Raw genomic sequence first — 20450 nt, forward strand, 5'->3', positions numbered from 1 at the left:
AAAACTAATAGTATTGTATGTCAACTGTTGTTAAAAAATAAATTTTTAAAATTAAAAAAAAAAGAAAAGTTATGGGGATTGCATTATGGGGATTGCCCTCTCATGGGTGAAGAATGCTGATCATTTATTCTAAAATAGGAATGGGGAGAGGAGAGAGTAAGCACAATACAGTGCTATACTTCAGCTGAGTTTAATGACTTTATTAGAGTGCATTGAAAGTAGTGGGTTGAATTCATTTTATTTTAGTAGATTTTCTGAGGTTGTATGTTCTGAATCTTTTTGAAGGTAATACGATCTTACTTCAAACGTGCCGATCCATTCTATGATGAGCAGGAAAATCACAGTCTCATTGGGGTGGCGAATGTCTTCCTTGAGTCCCTCTTCTATGATGTGAAGTTACAATATGCTGTACCAATTGTCAACCAGAAAGGAGAGGTTAGTGTCATATGCATGCCTTTATCCTGCAGAGAATGGTTCACTAAACAGTAGAGTATTGATAATATATAGATACAATTTTTTGTCAATAATAACAAGCAATAGCTGTATGCGTTATTAATACCTGTGTTTTTATACTGCCTTATGATGATTATTCCAAGTACTTTGGAAAAAAGGAACTATTAGAAGCTAGGCTTCTAAATTCTCATTTACCAGTAACCTAACCACTTGACTCTAAAGCAGAAGAAATAACAAACTCTGGAAAAAGGACCTGCTTTTTCCTCATTGTTGCAGGTGGCAGGTCGGCTGCATGTCGAGGTGATGCGGATCAGTGGTGACATTACGGAAAGGATTGCCGGAGGAGATGACGCTGCAGATACCTCCTTTGATAAGGAGACCCATGAGAACAAACTCACATGCATGGTAAGTCCCCATTTCATTTACAAGTAGGATAAGTGTGATGGATTTTGAGGATTGTAGGTGTTAAATTGAGGATGATAAATATTGTGTTCTTTTTCAAATTTTGAAAATAGCTATAGTGAAGTAAATCTTTAGTATTTAGTATTTTATGATAGAGTAGAGGCCCTTACACATAGGCACGAACTACACAGAGTGGTCCTTGAGAGTTGGAATCCTGTCTTGTTCATCTTTATATCTGTAGTGCCTGGCATAATGTCTGACAGATAACACTCAACACATAGCCCATGAATGGCATGCATGGGAAGAGCAGGAAGAAAAGGGCTTGCAATTTAGACTCTAATGTTGTGTAACGCTGGTGCTCTGAGGGAGGTAGGCCAGACATTCTGGGACACAGAGGAGAGGTAATTGATTCTGATAGTAAGGTCTGAGGAAAATTTCTGGAAAAATGAGATTCCAAGTGAACTTGAAGGAGAGTGTGCTATGTATAACTCTTACCCCAGAAGGAGTTATGGTATTTTCATGGGCAATTGCTCGGTAGATTTTAGGTAGGTTATCACATTCCTGTCGTCACAGTCAGCAGAGGTAGTGCCACCTCTGTCACTCATGACAATGGGGGGAAAAACCCCTTCAGACATTTCCAAATCTACTCCAGTGGGCCATCCTGCCATTGCTTAAGAATCATAGAGAAAGCAGTTAAAAAGGTTTTTAAGGAAGAGAAATTAGCAAGGGACATTGGAACAGTGTACAAGACCATTCAAATGTGAAGTAGAAAAAGCCTGACCTGAACTCTTCATAATCTATCCTGTGTCCATTCCTGGGTCTTAGCACATGTTTCTAGGATGGAAGTTGATATTGAAAGTAGGCATTAGCTGTCAAGCATGGGAAGTTGGGCTACTTTCTATAGATCTCTGTATATATTAAGAAGGCCTCATATGTTTTAAGTCAGTTGCTTCAGGATTAGCAGGAGATTCTTAATTCCCTAAAAGGTTACTCTTTATTGTATTGTACTTGTTTTGCTACCATCTCCTTTAAGGTTATAGGATTATCAAAGATGGAGACATAGGCTTGATGACTCCGTATGGCCCATTTTATTTTACTTATTTATTTAAATATATTTTATTAATTTTTTACAGTGAGGAAGGGAGAGGGATAGAGAGCTAGAAACATCGATGAGAGAGAAACATCGACCAGCTGCCTCCTGCACACCCCCTAATGGGGATGTGCCCACAACCAATGTACATGCCCTTGACTGGAATTGAACCTGGGACCTTTCAGTCCGCAGACCGACACTCCATTCACTGAGCTAAACTAGTTTCGGCAGTATGGCCCATTTTAAAGGTGATGAACCAGTAAATGCAGCTGTGTGAAAGATCAACTGTGTGAGTTTACCATTAGTAAAGTAACACAAAGGATACTATCTCATTTGGAAAATTTATCTTTATCACTCTTAAGAAGTAGTATGTCCTGGGTAACAAGCTTTAAAAAAAAAAAGTTTAAAAATCTGAAGATTTTTTTTTAGTGAAAGTTATCAAACATAAAAGTAGTGAGAAAAAGTGTTATTGATCCTCAATCATCCTCCCTGGACAATTATCAACTCATGGTCAGTCTTGTCCCAATCATACATCTAAGCCACTCCTGCACTGACTTCTTCCTTTGAATTCTTTTTAAGCAATTCCAAACATCATATTTCATCCTATATATTAAAAGCTACCAAACTGCTTAATGACTAGCAGACCAATCGGTCGCTTTGATGCACACTGACTACTAGAGCGCAGACACTCAATGCAGGAGCTGCCTCCAGCCTGCAGGCCCCAACCAGTGGCATCAGCAGGGGTTGTGTCTGGTGAGGGAGCGGGCTGTGCCAGGCCAGCCAAAGCGGGTGCCAGTGGGGGTCCCCAATCACCCCGCCATTCACCCCACAGATTGGACCTGATCACTGGCCAGGCCTAGGAACCCTACCCATGTATAGATTTTTGTGTACCAGGCCTCTAGTCTATAAACAGTTTAGAATCTCCAAAAGAAGAGTACTTGCCCTAGCCAGTTTGGCTCAGTGGATATAGCGTCTACCCATGGACTGAAGGGCCCAGCTTCCATTCCAGTGAAGGGCACATACCTCCACGGAAGCTTGATCCCACGCCTTGGTTGGGGCACATGTAGGAGGCAACCAATCAATGTGTCTCTCTCACATGGATGTTTCTTTCTCTCTATCTCTCCCTTTTGCTTCCACTCTCTCTAAAAATCAATGAAAAAATATTCTTAGGGAGGATTAACACAACAACAAAAAAAGGAGTACTTAAAAAGATCAAATAAAACTAAAATATAATAAAAAATGAATGCTTTCTTAAATATCACGAACTGTTCAGTCAGTTTTTTTGATTGTCTTAGTTGACATGTCTCTGAAGTCTGTCTTAATATTTAGGCTCAGTCACTTGTGGGTGTTCTTCCTCTCTGCTTCTTTTTGTCTCTCATTCTTTCTTATCCTACAATTTATTTTAGAAAATGGGCTATTATATTTTCTCAAAGTCTTCATTTTACTGATTGGTATTATTTAACATGTTATGCTGTGTTTTTCATTAATTGCTATGTAGATATACAGACAATGTATAGGGAGAGGAGTAGAGAAGATACTTCATTATTTTTTTTTTCACAAGGCACATTATGTCTGGTTCTCTTTCAAGGTGGTTAGTGATCATTAGTGTTCATTACCTAGACATTTCATTAGGTATTAGAAAAAAAAATGATGCTATAATTCTATTTTTCCTTCAGTTATTAGCTGGAATACTTCTATAGAGAGAATCTTTCTATTATCAACTATTTTGCTATGGTAAATATCCCAGTTTCTCTCATTACTTAGATTTTCAACATAATGAATTATTTTCCTACTAATATCCAAAAGCAGCCAAGGAAATTTCTTTTTGATTTTAGTTTTAATATCATTATGAACTTTTAGTTTTAAATATATTTGATGTGTATCAGTCCATTGAAGTTCAGATGATCCCATCTTTGGCCTGTGAGGCCTCTTCAGTTGGTTTTTGAGTCCTTTGACACAACCTTAACCCTCATAAACTTTGCTAGCTTTCTTGCATTCAGGTACGATGAATATTCTGGTCTCATCCTGTACATTTCTTCTTCTAGACCTGGAATTAGACATTTCTCCAGGGAACCTGATTCCTTTTAATTGAAAGTGGTTTTTAGAGAACATATTCTGAGCATACAATAGCCTTTTGTATAAAAGGAGGAAGACAAATAAACTAAGTGATAGCAAACAAAATATTATTAGAAAAAAACAAACCAAACCTGTCTGGGGACACTTTTATTGCATGGGTAAAGAGAGTGTCGCCAGCCCATACAAAAAGCCTGGGTTTATTTTTCTGGGGTGAAAGAAAGTTTGTACATATTGACATTTTCAATTGCATTAGATACAATTAGTGTATTTTAAAATTCTAAACCACATCAATGTCTTCTGACATTGTTGGACTCCAGTATCTTGAGCAGTGGTGAGCTGATTGAAGTCTGTGGTATCCTGACACCTTGTGGTGACTTTTGGTTTCTGTAGGCAAAAACTAAAACTGGAAAAGAACCCCAAACCTATTTCTAGATATTCCTCATTCTGTTATATCCTGTTGTTCTTCATTCCTGGCAGTCTCATTCCCAAGAAATTGCCTGTAGGGAAAAGTTTAGTGTATAAAACCTTGTTTGCTTATTTATTTTACCCCCAAAACTGAGATTGATGTCTAAAAAAAAAAAAGCTTTCAGGTGGAATTCAATCACAAGGAGGTACATATTGAACATCTATTCACTCAGAGCCTTTTTATTCATTTCATTTCATTGGTAATGGTCATTCCTCACACTAGTATCATTAGCTAGCTATCCTGTTATACTTAGGAGAAAAACTAAGCCTAAGGAAACTAAAATGTAATTTTAAAAGTAATTTGCTCAAAAACGGAAGCTAATAAGTGGCAGAGATTTTTATTTGGATCTATATACTCCAAAATCTTATAATTTTCCCAAATACCACATTGCCTCAACTTAAAGAATATAATAATCACTTTTAACACTTAATAAAAAAAAGTGATAGTTTTTAAAATTTAAGAAAAAAGTAATTGCTTAATTCAGATTACCGTATTTGGTTTGGATGAATGTAATGTATTAGTCAATTCATCTTTCATAGCCTGTCAGGGAATTACCATCTAGATTTTCAAACTCTTGTTGCAGTCACAGGAAAATATGGATAATAACAGGCGTTTCCATTTACTGCTCAGCCATTATGGACCTGGTATAGAAGAAAATAAAGTCATTTGCCTTGTAAGATTTTATGTGGCATTATTAAGACTTCCTCAAGTGCTAAGACTATTATATTTGTGTTTGCTGAACTACATCAACTTCTCACACATATTCAAATCTACTTTTGTTAAATTTATTTACTGGAGATAGAGTACATCCTACAACATGCAAGGAAGAGACCAGGTGAAGAGTAAATAAATGCTCAGTCGTATGAAAGTTGGCCTAATCAGTTATAACATCAGAATTTAGTTTCACTTAATTAATTTTAGGATTTAGTTTCCTTCATAATTGGAGGAGTCTTAGAATATTACAACTTAACACAAAAACTTCAGCTTAAAAAAATCAATTTGATGCTAGCTGTCAAAAGAAATATTTAAAATATTTGGCTTCTTTAAAATCTGTTATTGGCATTTCTTTAATCTCCACTGTTTACCCCTCCAGATCTCTAAACTTTACATTCATGAGGCCTTTAGAGTTTTCCCCAAAATGCTTTAGTCACATGTAATAGTCTACTTAGAACCTTGTTAAAAAGAAACAAACTTTAAAGTATCAAGTAAATGATTTTTTTGCTTATTGGCACATATGCATTCTTCATCATTCTTTACAATTCTGTGTTCTTATGATGTATTCATTAATCAAATTTGTATTATGGAATGGTGTTGATGTTTGAGAGCTTCTTTTATTAAAAAATATATATTTTATTGATTTTTTTTACAGAGAGGAAGGGAGAGGGATAGAGAGTCAGAAACATCGATGAGAGAGAAACATCGATCAGCTGCCTCCTGCACACCCCCTACTGGGGATGTGCCCGCAACAAAGGTACACGCCCTTGACCAGAATCGAACCCAGAATCTTTCAGTCCGCAGGCTGACACTCTATCCACTGAGCCAAACCGGTTTCGGCGAGAGCTTCTTTCTTCTGAGTTGATTATTGATAATCCTAGAGGCCCGTGCACAAAATTTATGCATGGGGGGCAGGAGCGGGGGCCGCCTCAGCCCAGCTTGCACCCTCTCCAATCCGGGACCCCTCATGGGATGTCTGACTGCCAATTAAATCAGCATAAAAAAAAATCTCTCTCATAATCTGGGACTGCTGGCTCCTAATTGCTCACCTACCTGCCTGCCTGATTGCCCCTAACTACCCTCCCCCTGCCAGGCTGATCACCCCTAACCATTTCTGCCTGCCGGCCTGATTGCTCCTAACTTACCCCCTCTGGTGGCCTGGTCACCCTAACTGCCGGCCCCCGCCAGCCTGGTCCCCCCTACTGCCTCCCCCTGCCAGCCTAGTCACCCCCAACTGCCCCCACCCCAGCTAGCCTGATCGCCCCAGGCAGCTTGCTGTTCAGTCATTTGATCATCCCTCATTAACCCCCCTGCCAACCTTGTCACCCCAGGCAGCCTGTGTTTGATCATCTGTCCTGTTGTTTTGGTTGTGACAGCCCCTGGCTTTTTATATATTAGGATAGGATGATTATGATGATGTTATAATAAATTAGAATTTAAATGTTTTTCATCAGTCTGTAAATGCTTTAAAACATCCAACTTTATAGTCAAGGTTGTTACCTTTGTTACCCTTGTCAACCTCTTGCTAAATATGACTAGGGCAGAAGTACAGTCTAGAATGAATGGGATTTGGTCAACATAAACCAACAGTTAGTGACAGGACTGGAATCCACATCCCTGACTAAGTATTTCTTGAAACTCTTTGAGTTAAAAACTAAAAGAACCTTCCTTTTCTTTCAGGTTAAAATACTCCAAGCCACTGGGTTGCCACAGCATCTGTCCCACTTTGTATTCTGCAAGTACAACTTTTGGGATCAACAGGAGCCAGTAATGGTCGCACCGGAAGTGGACACTTCATCCTCTCCTGTCAGCAAGCAGCCTCAGTGCATGGTTGTCTTTGATCATTGCAAAGTAAGTGTGCCTTCCAGACTTGGTCAACATTTAATTACTCAGATAGACACAAAACAAGAAAACGAACCTTATTAAGTTGAATAATTTGGTACCGATATGTGTCTTAGATCAGAAATTCTTAGAATGGTGCTATATAAAAAATATGAAGTGTTATCAGTACATTACACACCTTAAACTTACACAATGCTATATGTCATTTATATCTCAGTAAAGCTGGGGGAAAACCAAAACTAAACCAAAGTGTCAATGCAGTTAATTCCTCCGTAATCAAAAGTTAACTTTTGTGTGAATACATACACACATACACACTTACATATGTGTGTGTACATGTGTGCTCTTCTCCAAAAAGAATCCAGTTTTTATATTAGACTAGAGGCCCGGTGCAAAAAAATTCGTGCACTGGAGGGGGTGCCCCTCAGGCTGTCCTCCCTCTCACAGTCTTGGAGCCCTCACGGGATGTCCTACTGACAGCTAAGCCACAGTTTGGACTCTCTGTGGGAGGTGGCCGGGTTGATCAGGGAAGACATCACCCCCATCATCCTGCTGCTGCTGCTGCCACTGCTGCCACTGCTGCCACTGACAGCTGCAAGAGCTACAAGGCCTGAGCCCCGGGCCTTGCAACCACCAGGGCTCATGGCTGCCTGAGCCCACAGTTGCCATGAGCGCATGCCTGCCATGAGCCCCAGGACTCCCAGCCTCCAGGGTTCATGGTTGCCTGAGCCCACAGCTGCCTGAGCCCATTCCTGCCATGAGCCCTGCCCTCGCAGCTGCTGGGACTCATGGCTACCTGAGCCCACGGCTGCCGTGAGCCCAGCACCATGCAGCGCTGGCCTCCCTGCCTGTGTCCACTCCAGGGCCGCCCGAGTCGCCGTGCCTGCTTGAGCAGGACCCCCTGCCTCTGTCTCATTTCTGCTCTAGGCCTCATCTGCGCGCCCAACCTTCTCTTGTCTGGTTGTGACCCGTTGTGGATTCCCAGCCTTATTTGCATATTACTTCTTTATATAGAGAGATTACTGGAGGTCCAATGCATGAAATTTGTGCAAGGGCCTACCCTTGCATCCTGGCTGCATCAGCTGCTGCCTCGCAGCCCTGGCTGCGTAGGCTGTCTCTCAGCCCTCACTGCCCTGCCTGCCTCATGGCCCTGTCCCCCTCTACCCACTGGTCATTCCAAAAGGTTGTCTGTATGGCCATTCCACTGTTTGGCCATTCGGTTGATTTGCATATTACGCTTTTGTTATTATAGATTGGAGAAATTATCATCTAAAAAGGCTAAGACACCAGTGTTTTAAAGAAAAGTAAAGATAGAAAAGAGACAAAAACTAACTTTATTGAATACCCAGTGCTCTTCTAGGCACTGATATTATTCTCTCATTTGACCTTTTCCACCGTTTTATTTGATGAGGGTGCTTTTTTACAGCAGAAGAAGCCATTCAGAGAGACCAGTTTGCCCATGGCTGGTAACCAGCAGAGCTGGGAATGTCAGATTTTAGATCCCCTTTTTCTACTGTGGCACAATTGACATATCTCATTTTTTTTTCAAGAGAGAAATCTCTAATTAGTATTTAAAATGTAGAAATACCTTTAGTGTATTAAGATTAAGATCAAGAGAGAGTGAAAGAGCCGAAGCCAGTTTGGCTCAGTGGTAGAGTGTCGGTCTGCGGACTGGAGGCTCCCGGGTTCGATTCCGGTCAAGGGCATGTGCGTTGGTTGCAGACACATCCCCGGTGAGGTGTGTGCAGGAGGCGGCTGGTCGATGTTTCTCTCTCATTGACGTTTCTGGCTCTCTATCTCTCTCCCTTCCTCTCTGTAAAAAAATCAATAAAATATATTAAAAAAAAAAAAGAGAGAGAGAGAGAGAGAGAGAGAGAGAGCGAGAGAGAGAGAGAGAGAGAGAGGAGATTCTATCACTTTTACACATAAAGGGTTTTTAGCACTTAATCATAACTATTGCAAAATGCTGTCTTAAATACATGTGTAAAGATGGACAGGGTGGGAGAATTTTTTTTTTAATTTAGGTGATTTTTTTTGTACTGATGATCATTTTTTCTTTTCTTTTCTATTATTGGAGATAACTTCCTAAAATTTGGGAAAAATATTTTTCCAACACACAGCTACACTCTTTTATAAAGACATCATAGGTCATTGTTATAATTCTTTTTTGTTATATTATAATTCTTAATATAATTGTTTATACTTTTTAAAATTGCTCTCAAAGTATTGCTAACAAAACAGAATACAATGCTGGTCTTTCATAATAGATTTTCAAGGTGAAACATTTTTTTTTAAATTAGAGGTATCATTTTTAAAGTCAAGAACCTTAGACCATCTGAGAATTCATTATGGATGTAATATAACAGCAGTTCTGTTCTATAACTAAAACAGTCTTTTCTATTTTTCTTCTTCATGAAGTATATGGTACAAGTTATCATAAGGTAAACAGAAAGTGTTTCCTTTTCTGTGATTTTTTAAAATTTTTTTTAGGAGTTTTCTGTTAACATCACTGAAGACTTTCTAGAGCATCTTTCAGAAGGGGCACTGGCAATTGAAATATATGGCCATAAGATGACCGACCCACGGAAAAACCCAGCCCTGTGGGATTTGGGGATTATTCAAGCAAAAACACGTAGTCTTCGGGACAGGTGAATTTTCCACTTACAATTTTTACAAATTGCTAGAGATTAAATACTGCCGTTTATAAAGGTTGTCCTTTCCTGGGCATTATCACTAGTAACAGATGGTGGTGTTGCCAGGTCATTAATAGCACAATTAAACTTCTTTAGAGGAAGATAGAAGGAAGTTAAATATATGGGTAGTTAAGTATAAAGAGTGAAATACTACATTTTTGGAGAATAGATAGCTTATTATGAATTACTTCCAATTAATCAATTGTAGAGAAAAGGGATCAAGATATGTTCTAGAATTCAAGTTTACTGATTTTTCCTTAGCTCAAAGTTCTTTTCACATGGCATCGGTGATGGGAGGAGGCAGGCTTATTTGTTGATCAGGATTTTAAAAGAAGAGTTAAAAAAAAAAAAAAAAGGCGTTAAAAGGAAATGACTGAAAGAGCACATATATTTGTACTTTTGATCTATTTTTAAATGAAAACCAGATGTTCTTATTTTGCAGTTAGAAAGATTTAGCAAATTCTACATTAGACATTGAGGGTTTTTTTATGTGAGCAAAGATACTTGTCAAATTCCTAAAGCATATATTTATCTACTTATGAAAAGATAATCACTGTACTTGCTCCTGTCCCACTGGTTACAATGTTTAGATTTTTAAATAATCACTGAAATAGATTTGTAGTTTTCATACCTTTTTATTTTATATATATATATATATATATATATATATATATATATATATATATATTTAAATTGATTTCAGAGAGGAAGGAAGAGGGAGAGATAGAAGAATAGATGATGAGAGAATCATTGATTGGCTCCCTCTTGCAATGCCTCCTACTGAGTATCAAGTCAAAACCTGGGCATGTGCCCTGACAGGGAATCGAACCATGACAATCCTGATTGATAGGTTGATACTTAACCACGGAGCCACACCGGCTGGGCATCATACCTTTCTGAACAAAATAAAAGAGCCATTTCTGGTTCTGGTGTTCTACATGTTCAGAGAAACTCCTCTAGTAATGAACTATGGAAATGACCCCTGAAAGTTTTAGTTTTAGTTCTGATACTATTTATTTAACTTTGCTTCCATTTACATTTGCTAATATGTACTTGCATATTACTCGTTGAGCTACAGATCATTCTATTTCACTACTCTGTTTGGAGGTCATTATCATTGTTAAATCTCATGTAGGAGCCTAAGCTGCTTGTACTGAAATAGAAATGTATGATTTTCCAAGAATTTCAACTATTTCCTAGATGGAGTGAAGTCACCAGGAAAATGGAATTCTGGGTTCAGATCTTGGAACAGAATGAGAATGGTGAATACTGCCCCGTAGAAGTAATTTCTGCAAAGGATGTGCCTACAGGAGGAATCTTCCAACTCCGGCAGGTAACAGAATTATGAATGTTATTCTGAATGTTCACATTAAAGTCTTTGGTACCATAAAGCTTTCTATTGGATTTCTTTGACAGAAATGTCAGTGATAATTAAAGTTAGACTGGCCAATTCCATTTCTTATGTTAAAATCATCTCCTGCTTCATGTGTATTTTCTTTCATCTTAAAAAATGATTTATTATTTATATTTATAATATTTTGAAGCCAGTTTCTGTTAGATTTAAATAATAAAGAGATAAGCTTTAAAGAACAACTTAACATTAAATTGTACAAAATAAAACATATTAAGTAACATTAGAATATTTACAAAAACAAGGAGAAACAGGGATACGGTAGGAAGAACAAACCTCCAGAGTCTAACCTGTTAGGGTTTCCCGTGAGCATGTCCAGTGACCTCTCAGGACCTTTAATGGAGTGGAGGTGGTGATAATACCAACTTTGTAGGGTTGGTGTGAAGATTAGAGATATTATATATGAAGCACTGTGCTTGGCACATGGAAGGTGAGAAGTCATATTTCCTCCTGACACCAACCAATGCTCTGCAGACATTAGTGGGTGTCCTACTGTTCAATTCAGTTTCTACCTTACCTGCCAGAGTTAGCTCAGAGTCCACAGGTTTCAGGGCATAGACTTAATCATAAAAGTGCCGTTGCTTCTGATTCCTATGCCAAGTATCGAGTTCCCAGGTTACCCATACTTCTGTTTGACTTGGTTGCAGTCAGGGGCTCTCATAACACTCCTCCAAGGGTTTGATAAATTGTAGAATGGCTCACAAAACTTGGGAAAGCCTATTACATACTGCTACCAGTTTATTATAAAGGATACAATGCAGGAACGGCCAAATGGAAGAGATACATGAGTCAGGTATGGGATGAGGAATCTCTGTGTATGCCACTCTCCCAGCATCAACCAGGAAGCTCTCTGAACCCCATCTTTTGTAAGTTTTTATGTATGTTCCATTATGTAGGAATGATTATGACAACATTTGCCATTGGCCATAATTTCCAGCCCCTCTCTCCTCTCTCTCTGAGGGGTGAGGCTGAAAGTTCCAACTTCTAATCAAGGCGTGGTCTTCCTAATGACCAAATTATCTGGGAGCCTGCCATGAGTCGCCACATTAAAAGTCACTTTATTAAAAGATGCGCCTATAACCTTTATCATTCCGGATAGTCCAAAAGTTTTATGAGCTGTTTGCCAGGAATGAAGGACAAAGATCAAATATCTTTTTATGATACCACAGGAGGAGTTAAATAAATGCTACTAGGCAGATATGATACCTTCCAGGAATCAATACAGCAGAGAAATACGTGGGAACTATTACTTGACCCCAGGCAGGTTGTAATCTGGAAAGTGTCTATGCTGCTAACTAAAGATGAGAGAACATCCTAATAGAATTTACATAGTAGATTTGGAAATACTCCTTTTTTTTTTTTTTTGCCATGCTTTATATTAATTCATAATTTTTTTAGAATATTGCATCCTATGATAGTTTCCATATATTAGAACAATAGTCAAGTATTAGAATAGCTCTAGTAAATGAATGTTCAAATCATTCATAGCAAAATATGAGAAAAGGTTAAAGGAAATAGAAAGTTTTCTTAAATATTTAAGTTTCTAAATGTTTTAATAGGAGGAAGATGAAAAGCATTTATTCTCTAACCCCAGCAAATGAATTTTAGCAAATTCTTCATGCATGTAAGGTCAAGGAACTGAAAGCAGAAGGAAATTAGTTTAAATTATAGCACGAGATATAGACATAAAATAGGGTTCTTAAGGGTGCGAAGAACATCTTTTTCTGAACATCTGTTAAATCTAAATATATCCTTGTTAGATGCCTTAGAAATTCATCTCCTGGAAGGCAAGACCAGATAATTTTCTGTGGTTTAGTGTAAATTGAATACTTAAGTATTTGTCATACTTCTGACAACCTATATAATAAGTGTTTAAAGGTAGGTTGGGTTTATCAGGAAAGACTCTTTTTGAAGCATATGCATCTTAACCGGATGCTGAAAGTATCATGCAAAGGCTGGAGATTTTTTCGTATGTAAAGGTCAGGGATGAAGAATAAAGATAAGGAGGTTGGAATAAAGTAGAAAGTAACGTGGGGGAGAGCTGGAAAACAGTGACAGAAGAGGTTGTAGCTAATTCATGGAGGGTGTTGATGGTAGGCTCATTGAATTTAATATATTTCAAAATTGGAACCTACTGTTCTAGAACAGGAAAATGGGAGGGGAAACTGGTTAGATTAACATATGAAATTGCTGTTTTATCGTTAAAAATGGTTAAATATCAGCAGTTACAAGAAGTTCAGTGGAAAAACAAAAAGAAATTCAGTGAAACTGTTTAAGTATATTGATCAAAGCTCTTCCTGTGGAACATTGAGCCATTACTGGATCTTTTCCCTTCTTTCCTTCCCTCTCCTTATCTTTTAAAAAAATATATATATTTTATTGATTTTTTACAAAGAGGAAAGGAGAGGGATAGAGAGCTAGAAACATTGATGAGAGAGAATCATCAATCAGCTGCCTCTTGCACACCCCTTACTGGGGATGAACCCTCAACCAAGGTACATGCCCTTAACCGGAATTGAACCCGGGACCTTTCAGTCCGCAGGCTGAGGCTCTATCCACTGAGCCAAACTGGTTTCGGCCCCTCTCCTTATCTTGAATCCTCCCCAAAGTATATGTACTTTACCTTTCACATTTGGGCACACATTTAAAATAGATCACTTTCTGTTTTAGGCAAAGTAAATAATTACCTAAACTATTTTAGACAATTACAATTTTTTCTGAGGTATTCTTTCCACAAAATACCTGATGCATAGTCCTTGGAAAATATGAAATGAAAATACATCTGTAACCTATCTTTTCAAATCAGTCATTGCCTTAGTTGACTTTACTGATAATGCAAAGCTCTTGGGAATTAAAATCTGATGGAAGAGGGGAAGAGTAACTGACTTGAAATTGTATATTCAAAATCCATTTTTTAAGTTATATTTTTAATTCTGTATTTTATAAACCAACTTTGAAGTCAGTAATTTGGGAATGCTGAGGGTTTAAAGAAATGTATTGTTTCATTGTAAATATACAGAGATACACATATTCTGAAAAAATGTGCCTACGAAGGGATATTCTCTGATCAATTCTTTATTTTGCAGTTTGGTTAAACTTATTTTATTTGGGAATTAGACCAATGAATCCAGGATAGTATTAATCATTCTTATTTTTATTTTGCTTATTACTTAAATCATATTACATAGGCTGGGTTTGGTAATTTGTTCTTTTTTATGTTTTTATTTTCAAATATATTTTTATGGATTTCAGAGAGGACAGGAAAAGGAAAGAGAAAGAGAAATAGAAATATCAATGATGAGAATCATTGACCGGTTGCCTCCTGCAAGCCCTCTATTGGGGATTGAGCCTGCAATCAGGCACGTTCCCTGACCAGGGATCAAACTGTGACCTCCTGGTTCATAGGTCGATGCCCAACCACTGGCCAATCTGCTCTTTTCTTAAAAGTCTAGGTAACATCTATCATATAACATCTGTCAATATACTCTCTATATTTTAACTTAAAATCCTCTAATGTATATTTTTTACAGCTACATTTTATTATATATAGTAAAGTTTTAAGCAGTTAACAATATTTTTACATTTGATTATATAACTAGTTGTTTTTTTATTCTTAACATTGCTTTATGATTCTTTAAATGCATACCTCATTATTTACTTAGAAGATATTCCCAGAAAGTTGAATTGCTGGGTCAAGGAAAACTTAAATTTTTTATTCAAATTGCTTTGCAGAAAGCTTTACCAATTTATATTCCCACCAATAGTGTATGTAAGGTAACTACTTTGGGAAATTTTGGAAATTGCCTTTTTAAAAGATAATTGTCAGCTTAGTAAGTGAAAATAACTATGTATCCTGCTAATTTTAATTTGTATTTATTTGATTATTAGTAAGTTGAATGTTTTTTATTGTCTAGCTATTTGCGTTTCTCTTGTTAGAATGTTTTCTTTTAACGTTTCTTATTAAAAATGTGTAAACCATATATTTGTTCTGTGATTTTCTACTTGCTTAAAAGCTAATTTATCATGATTAGTTTTTCAGTTTGTAGTATGCTATTTCACATTTAAAATAGGATAGTATCTCCAAATTAAATGCTTTTCCTAACATCAGCCTGTAGAGGTCTCTATAAACCAAATTTTTACAAATGAAACCAATTTTAAGAGGTAGTTAAAATTGTCTGTGTTACAGGGGCAGTCCCGGCGAGTACAAGTGGAAGTGAAGACTGTGCAGGAGTCTGGGACGTTACCACTGATGGAAGAAAGTATATTGTCCGTTGGCATTGGGTGTGTGAAAGTTAGAGCACTCAGATCCCCGAAGACACATGAGACCTTCCATGTGAGTTACTGGGCCTGTTATGTTCTTGTAAAAGACTCATTAGGTGAGCGTATCTGGGAACCTGTCAGAAAATGCCTTCCACGAATAATTCTTTCAATATTCCTTTTGTTTTCCTTTGCTGTCTTTTTATTTTTTAACCTGGTACCTCACTGTAACAGACTGTTGGTTTTGTCCCGGTACGTGTCAAGCTGAGGGTTAATCAAACATCTTAGCCTCCAGAAAGTCCTCAGTGCCTACTCCTGATTAACCTCCTCCATCACCACCCTCTGCAGAAACCCCCTACTGGTTTGTAAGGACTGTCTGCCAGCAGGTGTTTGATTTCCCCTGGGGAGTGGGACTGTAAACCCAGCAGGGGAAGTATTGTACTGGTTCCCGGAAAAGGTCAAATATACATTCTTCACTTTCCCATGAGAAGCTCAAGATTTTACTCCAACCTTCTGAGAACTATCAAACCAAGAGTGAGGGTGAGCATGGGCAGGAGATGAAGCAGTATGTTATTCATTAAATTAGAAAATATGGCCGAAACTGGTTTGGCTCAGTGGTAGAGCATCGGACTGCAGACTGAAAGGTCCCGGGTTCGATTCCGGTCAAGGACATGTACGTTGGTTGCGGGCACATCCCCGGTGGAGGGTGTGCAGGAGGCGGCTGGTCGATGTTTCTCTCTCATCGACGTTTCTGGCTCTCTATCTCTCTCCCTTCCTCTAAATTAGAAAATAGGAAGTCTGGGGAAAGATTCAGGTTGTTTAGCATTGCCTGATGCTTAGATAATTGTTTTGGTTCTGCATAATGTATTTTTTTTCTTTTAGGAGGAAGAGGAAGACATGGATAGCTATCAGGTAATGAAGCACCTGTTAGCCTCATCACATAAGTTTGATTAAAGTACCCATTCCTGAGTCTTGCTATACTGTTACTTAATATTATAATTACACAATTAATTTTTATTCAAATATCGCCTTTCCTCAGATTAATACAGTAGGGAAGAATCAGTGTGTCATAGACTGTAAAGCCATACAGTCTGTTTAGGTTGGGAAATCATTTGTGACCTTTATCCTTTTCCTAACCTGGTGCTCCCCACCCAGGTTTCCTACAAATCTATTTCTGCAAATTCTCTTCCTTATTTGTTCTGTCCTTGCATGGACTCACCCACCCCTTTTCCGATAACAGCTGTGTCATACTGCTCTTCCATCAAGACCTACTTCTAGATATTTGCCTTACTTTAAGCCAGGTCTTGCTTCTTCCACTTCATGGAGTCATATGGATTTAGTTTTGTATCTCCTCCTGCCCTTCCCCTTTTCCTAATCTCCTGTAAAATTCTGTTTATGTCTGTTAAGTTTTATCTTGTTAGTCTTGTTAGGACTCTCAGAGCTCTTTGGATCCTGATTATGTCATCCAGTGTAGTCACTCTCCTGGTTTTGCATCATTCTAATTTGATAAAAGTGTCTGCCTTCCTATATAAGTCACTGATAAAAATATTGTATCAGAGAGGGTTAAATACAGAGTCCTATGGCACAACAATAGAGACTTCTTTGAAACTGACATTATTTCATCAATCACTGTTCCTTGTATGTGATATTTCAGCCATTTCTGATCTCATTCAAGTAGACTCATTGTATATTTCTCCATCATGTCCACACGAATGTCATGAGCTATTTGGTTAAGTGCCTTAGTGAAATCCAGATACACACCATATCCACAGCATTCCACTGATCTGCCCAGTCCTGTACCTTTTTTACAAAAGGAAAAGAGGTGAGATTGTCTATAGTCAGGTGTCGACTGGCAGAATTGTTTGGCTGTTGATAATGCCCCTGTTCCCACTCCCCTCCTTCCACCAAACCAAGGGAGAGAAACATGTTGAAGTCTGTAGTGAAGAACTTTGAAGAAATCTTACAGTGGTCCCAAAGAATATAAATACAAAGGTTATTGATAGCATTTGTAATTTTTATCCAACCCTGAGACTTTGGAGAAGATCTTACTTGTGAGTGCTTGGAGTTCTGCACTTTGAGCCAATAGAAAAAAAACTGGTTCTGGATATCAGGGTAGCTTTTCAGAAAATCTTACTCTAGAATAGGGGTGTCGAACTCAATCAGAGAAGGGGCCAAAATCTAAAATCCAGCCTAAATCGCGGGCCGAATGGTTTACTGAACAGTCATAAACTGACAATGTCATAAACTGACAGCGGAGTGCAGTGATGACAGCGCGGTGCGGGCCACATTGCAAGGCCTGGCGGGCTGGATTTGGCCCGCGGGCCTTGTGTTTGACACATGTGCTCTAGAACAATGATGCTTTAATTTCTGAAAGTTACTATTCTGAATAATGGCTGGAGCCAACTAGTGATGATAATAGACATCTGTATATATAAAAGCCTAAGTGACTGTTGCAACCAGAATGGCTGGAACAATGGGTTGACCAGTCTCTATGATGCTCACTGACCACCAGGGGGTAGATGCTCAATGCAGGAGCTGCTCCCTGCTAGTAAAACTCCCACAGCCAATCTGCAGCCCTTCTCCCCCAATTGCTCCCTCCCATCGGCCCCAATATAACTAGACGCTGGTGCATGAATTTGTGCATGGGTGGGGTCCAGCCAGCCTACTCCAATTGGGCTGGGCCAGCTGGTGGGAGCAGTCATGGGTGTTTGGCTGGCTGGCCCCGCCCCCTGGTCAAACTCCCTGTCAAGAAGATAATTTGCATATTAGCCTTTTATAATATAGGATACTTAACATTTTTGAAACACATTAGAATAAGGTAAGATAGAGCATCGGTTTTAGATATATCGCCTACACATTATATTTGCTGTCGTTTCCCTTGTTTTCTTCCAGGATCGGGATTTAGAGAGACTACGTAGAAAATGGCTAAATGCGTTAACAAAACGTCAGGAGTACTTAGATCAACAACTGCAGAAGCTTGTCAGTAAACATGGTAGGAAAAGCACATTGAATATTTCTCTCCCCCCATTTGTAGCCACGCAAATTAGAAGTAAATGATCACATCAGTTATGGGGATGGCAAGAGCATAGGAATGTTATTTGTGTCATAGCCTTTCCGAAGAACATTTATGTAATTCGAGTGATGTCTCTGCACAGGTCTCCCTTGGCCCCCACCAGAGAAAGAGAAAATATGGTACACAAAATAAACTTTGTCCCTCAAAAATAACTTCAGGGAACTCGCTAACATTTCTTGACTTCTTGTCCAAAGTACTTAAATCTTCTAACTCTGGAAGAAATTATTCTTGAGCTCTTCCATTGTAGGCCTTCCACGAATTGGGTATGGCCTCTGTAAGAGTACACCAGCCTTGCTAGCTTATAGTTTTTTTTATCATAATTTTTTTTTTATCATGAATTCAGGAAGTTATAAGTTTCTAGTGAACCCTCATCAACAAGTAACTGAAATATAGACAAATCCTGTTGATACACAGGTCAAAAGTGTAACTAGCAAGTGAAATAGCCCTGTCTGATCCTCATTCCTGATGTTTTAGATAAAACAGAGGATGATGCTGACCGTGAAGCTCAACTTCTAGAGATGAGGTTGACTCTAACTGAGGAGAGGAATGCGGTCATGGTCCCCTCCGCCGGCAGTGGGATTCCAGGGGCCCCAGCAGAATGGTATGCATGCTGCCACATGTCTCCTAAAGTTCTGGATGCTCACTAAGCCAACTGCTTTCTGTAGGAATTTTGCCTACGCTTTAATTAATGGCAGGCTCATTGCAGCATATGGGGGAACAGTTGTTTGAATTAGAGGAAGTGTTTAAATTATTTTCATGAGTTGGAATAACTATGGCCTAAAATTGTTTTATTAAATAATATTGTTATGGGCTCAACTAATTAAGATTTCTGAGAATCTAAATCAATATTTAGTATCAGTGCACTTAGCATTTAAAAAAAATAGTTAATATGTTAATTACTTGGGTCATTCCCTTAAAAGACCATTTGGTCATCATAAAATTGCATCTCTAGGAGTTTTTAGTTTTGGCGCTTGTGAAAACTGTACTGTCAGCAGATTTCTGTGCCACTTTATAGAAATTAAAAATAGTAAATGAAGCCATATGGGGCCCTTAGGTATATAATTTTATAAGAAAGTAACTTTAAACAAGGAAGCCTCATTTATAAACAGGTATATGCGTCTTAGAAGATGGAGTTCTAATTTCAGAGCACATGATAATTACACCCGAGAGCACCCGAGAAGAGAGGCAGCACTTACCGCCAGGGCTCTGTGGCATCTGATGTTTATTACAGCAAACCCACAGTTATTGCTGGCTGGCTGTGATTAAGGCTGTGGCACCATGTCCGTGCTGCTGAGACTGTCTGCTTTATTTGAGATGCTATTTGTTCATTATGTTTTAGGACCCCAGTTCCTGGGATGGAAACACACATTCCTGTTATATTCCTTGACTTAAATGGTAAGTTAGGAGGTGCTTTTGGAAGGCTTACCTCTGACGCATTACTATCCATGTAACACTCATATTGTAACAAAGGATGCAGTTGGGCAATTCTGTAGTCCTAAGGTTCAGGTTCACTTTATGTGTGCCAAAGGACTTGATACTTGACCAAGAATGAACTTTCTGAAAGAGTAGTATTTATGTAACTGTGATAGGTATATTTCATCATGATGTGTTCTCACGTTTCATTCTATAGCCCACACTGCTGTGTGCATGCTTTGTTCTTTCCTCAGTTTAGGAAGGTAGTCATGTTTTCCTGCACTTAAAATTAAAGGAGAATTCTTAGAAAAGGCTTCTCTCTGGAAGGGACTAATGACTAGTGATTGCTTATGTAGCCTGTTTTCTTTTATCTGGTGCTTCCTTAACATTGCCTACTAAAATTATCACTTTTTCTGTGAGTTCTTACGTCATTCATCCCTACTTTGCTTATTTTTTTAATGTCTTTTTTTTTACATTTTATGGTCATGTAAAAATATTTTGGGTGTGGTACATTTTATATATACTCTATCTGAAAAGGAAAATAAAAATGAAGATGTAGA

The 20450-nt window shown here is 38.4% G+C and overlaps 1 protein-coding gene across 2 annotated transcripts in view; it reads left to right on the forward strand.

The window, feature by feature from the left end:
* KIF13B (kinesin family member 13B) overlaps positions 1 to 20450 on the forward strand; it is a 188827-nt gene that overhangs the window by 117102 nt on the left and 51275 nt on the right. For both annotated transcript variants that reach the window (XM_084886371.1, XM_084886372.1), the window contains exons 20-29: positions 286 to 435; positions 730 to 858; positions 6882 to 7052; positions 9534 to 9691; positions 10937 to 11069; positions 15334 to 15480; positions 16287 to 16316; positions 18297 to 18396; positions 18952 to 19078; positions 19817 to 19872. In XM_084886371.1, coding sequence (XP_084742497.1) covers positions 286 to 435; positions 730 to 858; positions 6882 to 7052; positions 9534 to 9691; positions 10937 to 11069; positions 15334 to 15480; positions 16287 to 16316; positions 18297 to 18396; positions 18952 to 19078; positions 19817 to 19872 — 1201 coding nt within the window. The remainder of the gene's footprint in view (positions 1 to 285; positions 436 to 729; positions 859 to 6881; positions 7053 to 9533; positions 9692 to 10936; positions 11070 to 15333; positions 15481 to 16286; positions 16317 to 18296; positions 18397 to 18951; positions 19079 to 19816; positions 19873 to 20450) is intronic.

Source organism: Pipistrellus hanaki (genome assembly GCF_964339955.1).
Source record: "Pipistrellus hanaki genome assembly, chromosome: 5".
Classification (NCBI taxonomy): domain Eukaryota; kingdom Metazoa; phylum Chordata; class Mammalia; order Chiroptera; family Vespertilionidae; genus Pipistrellus; species Pipistrellus hanaki.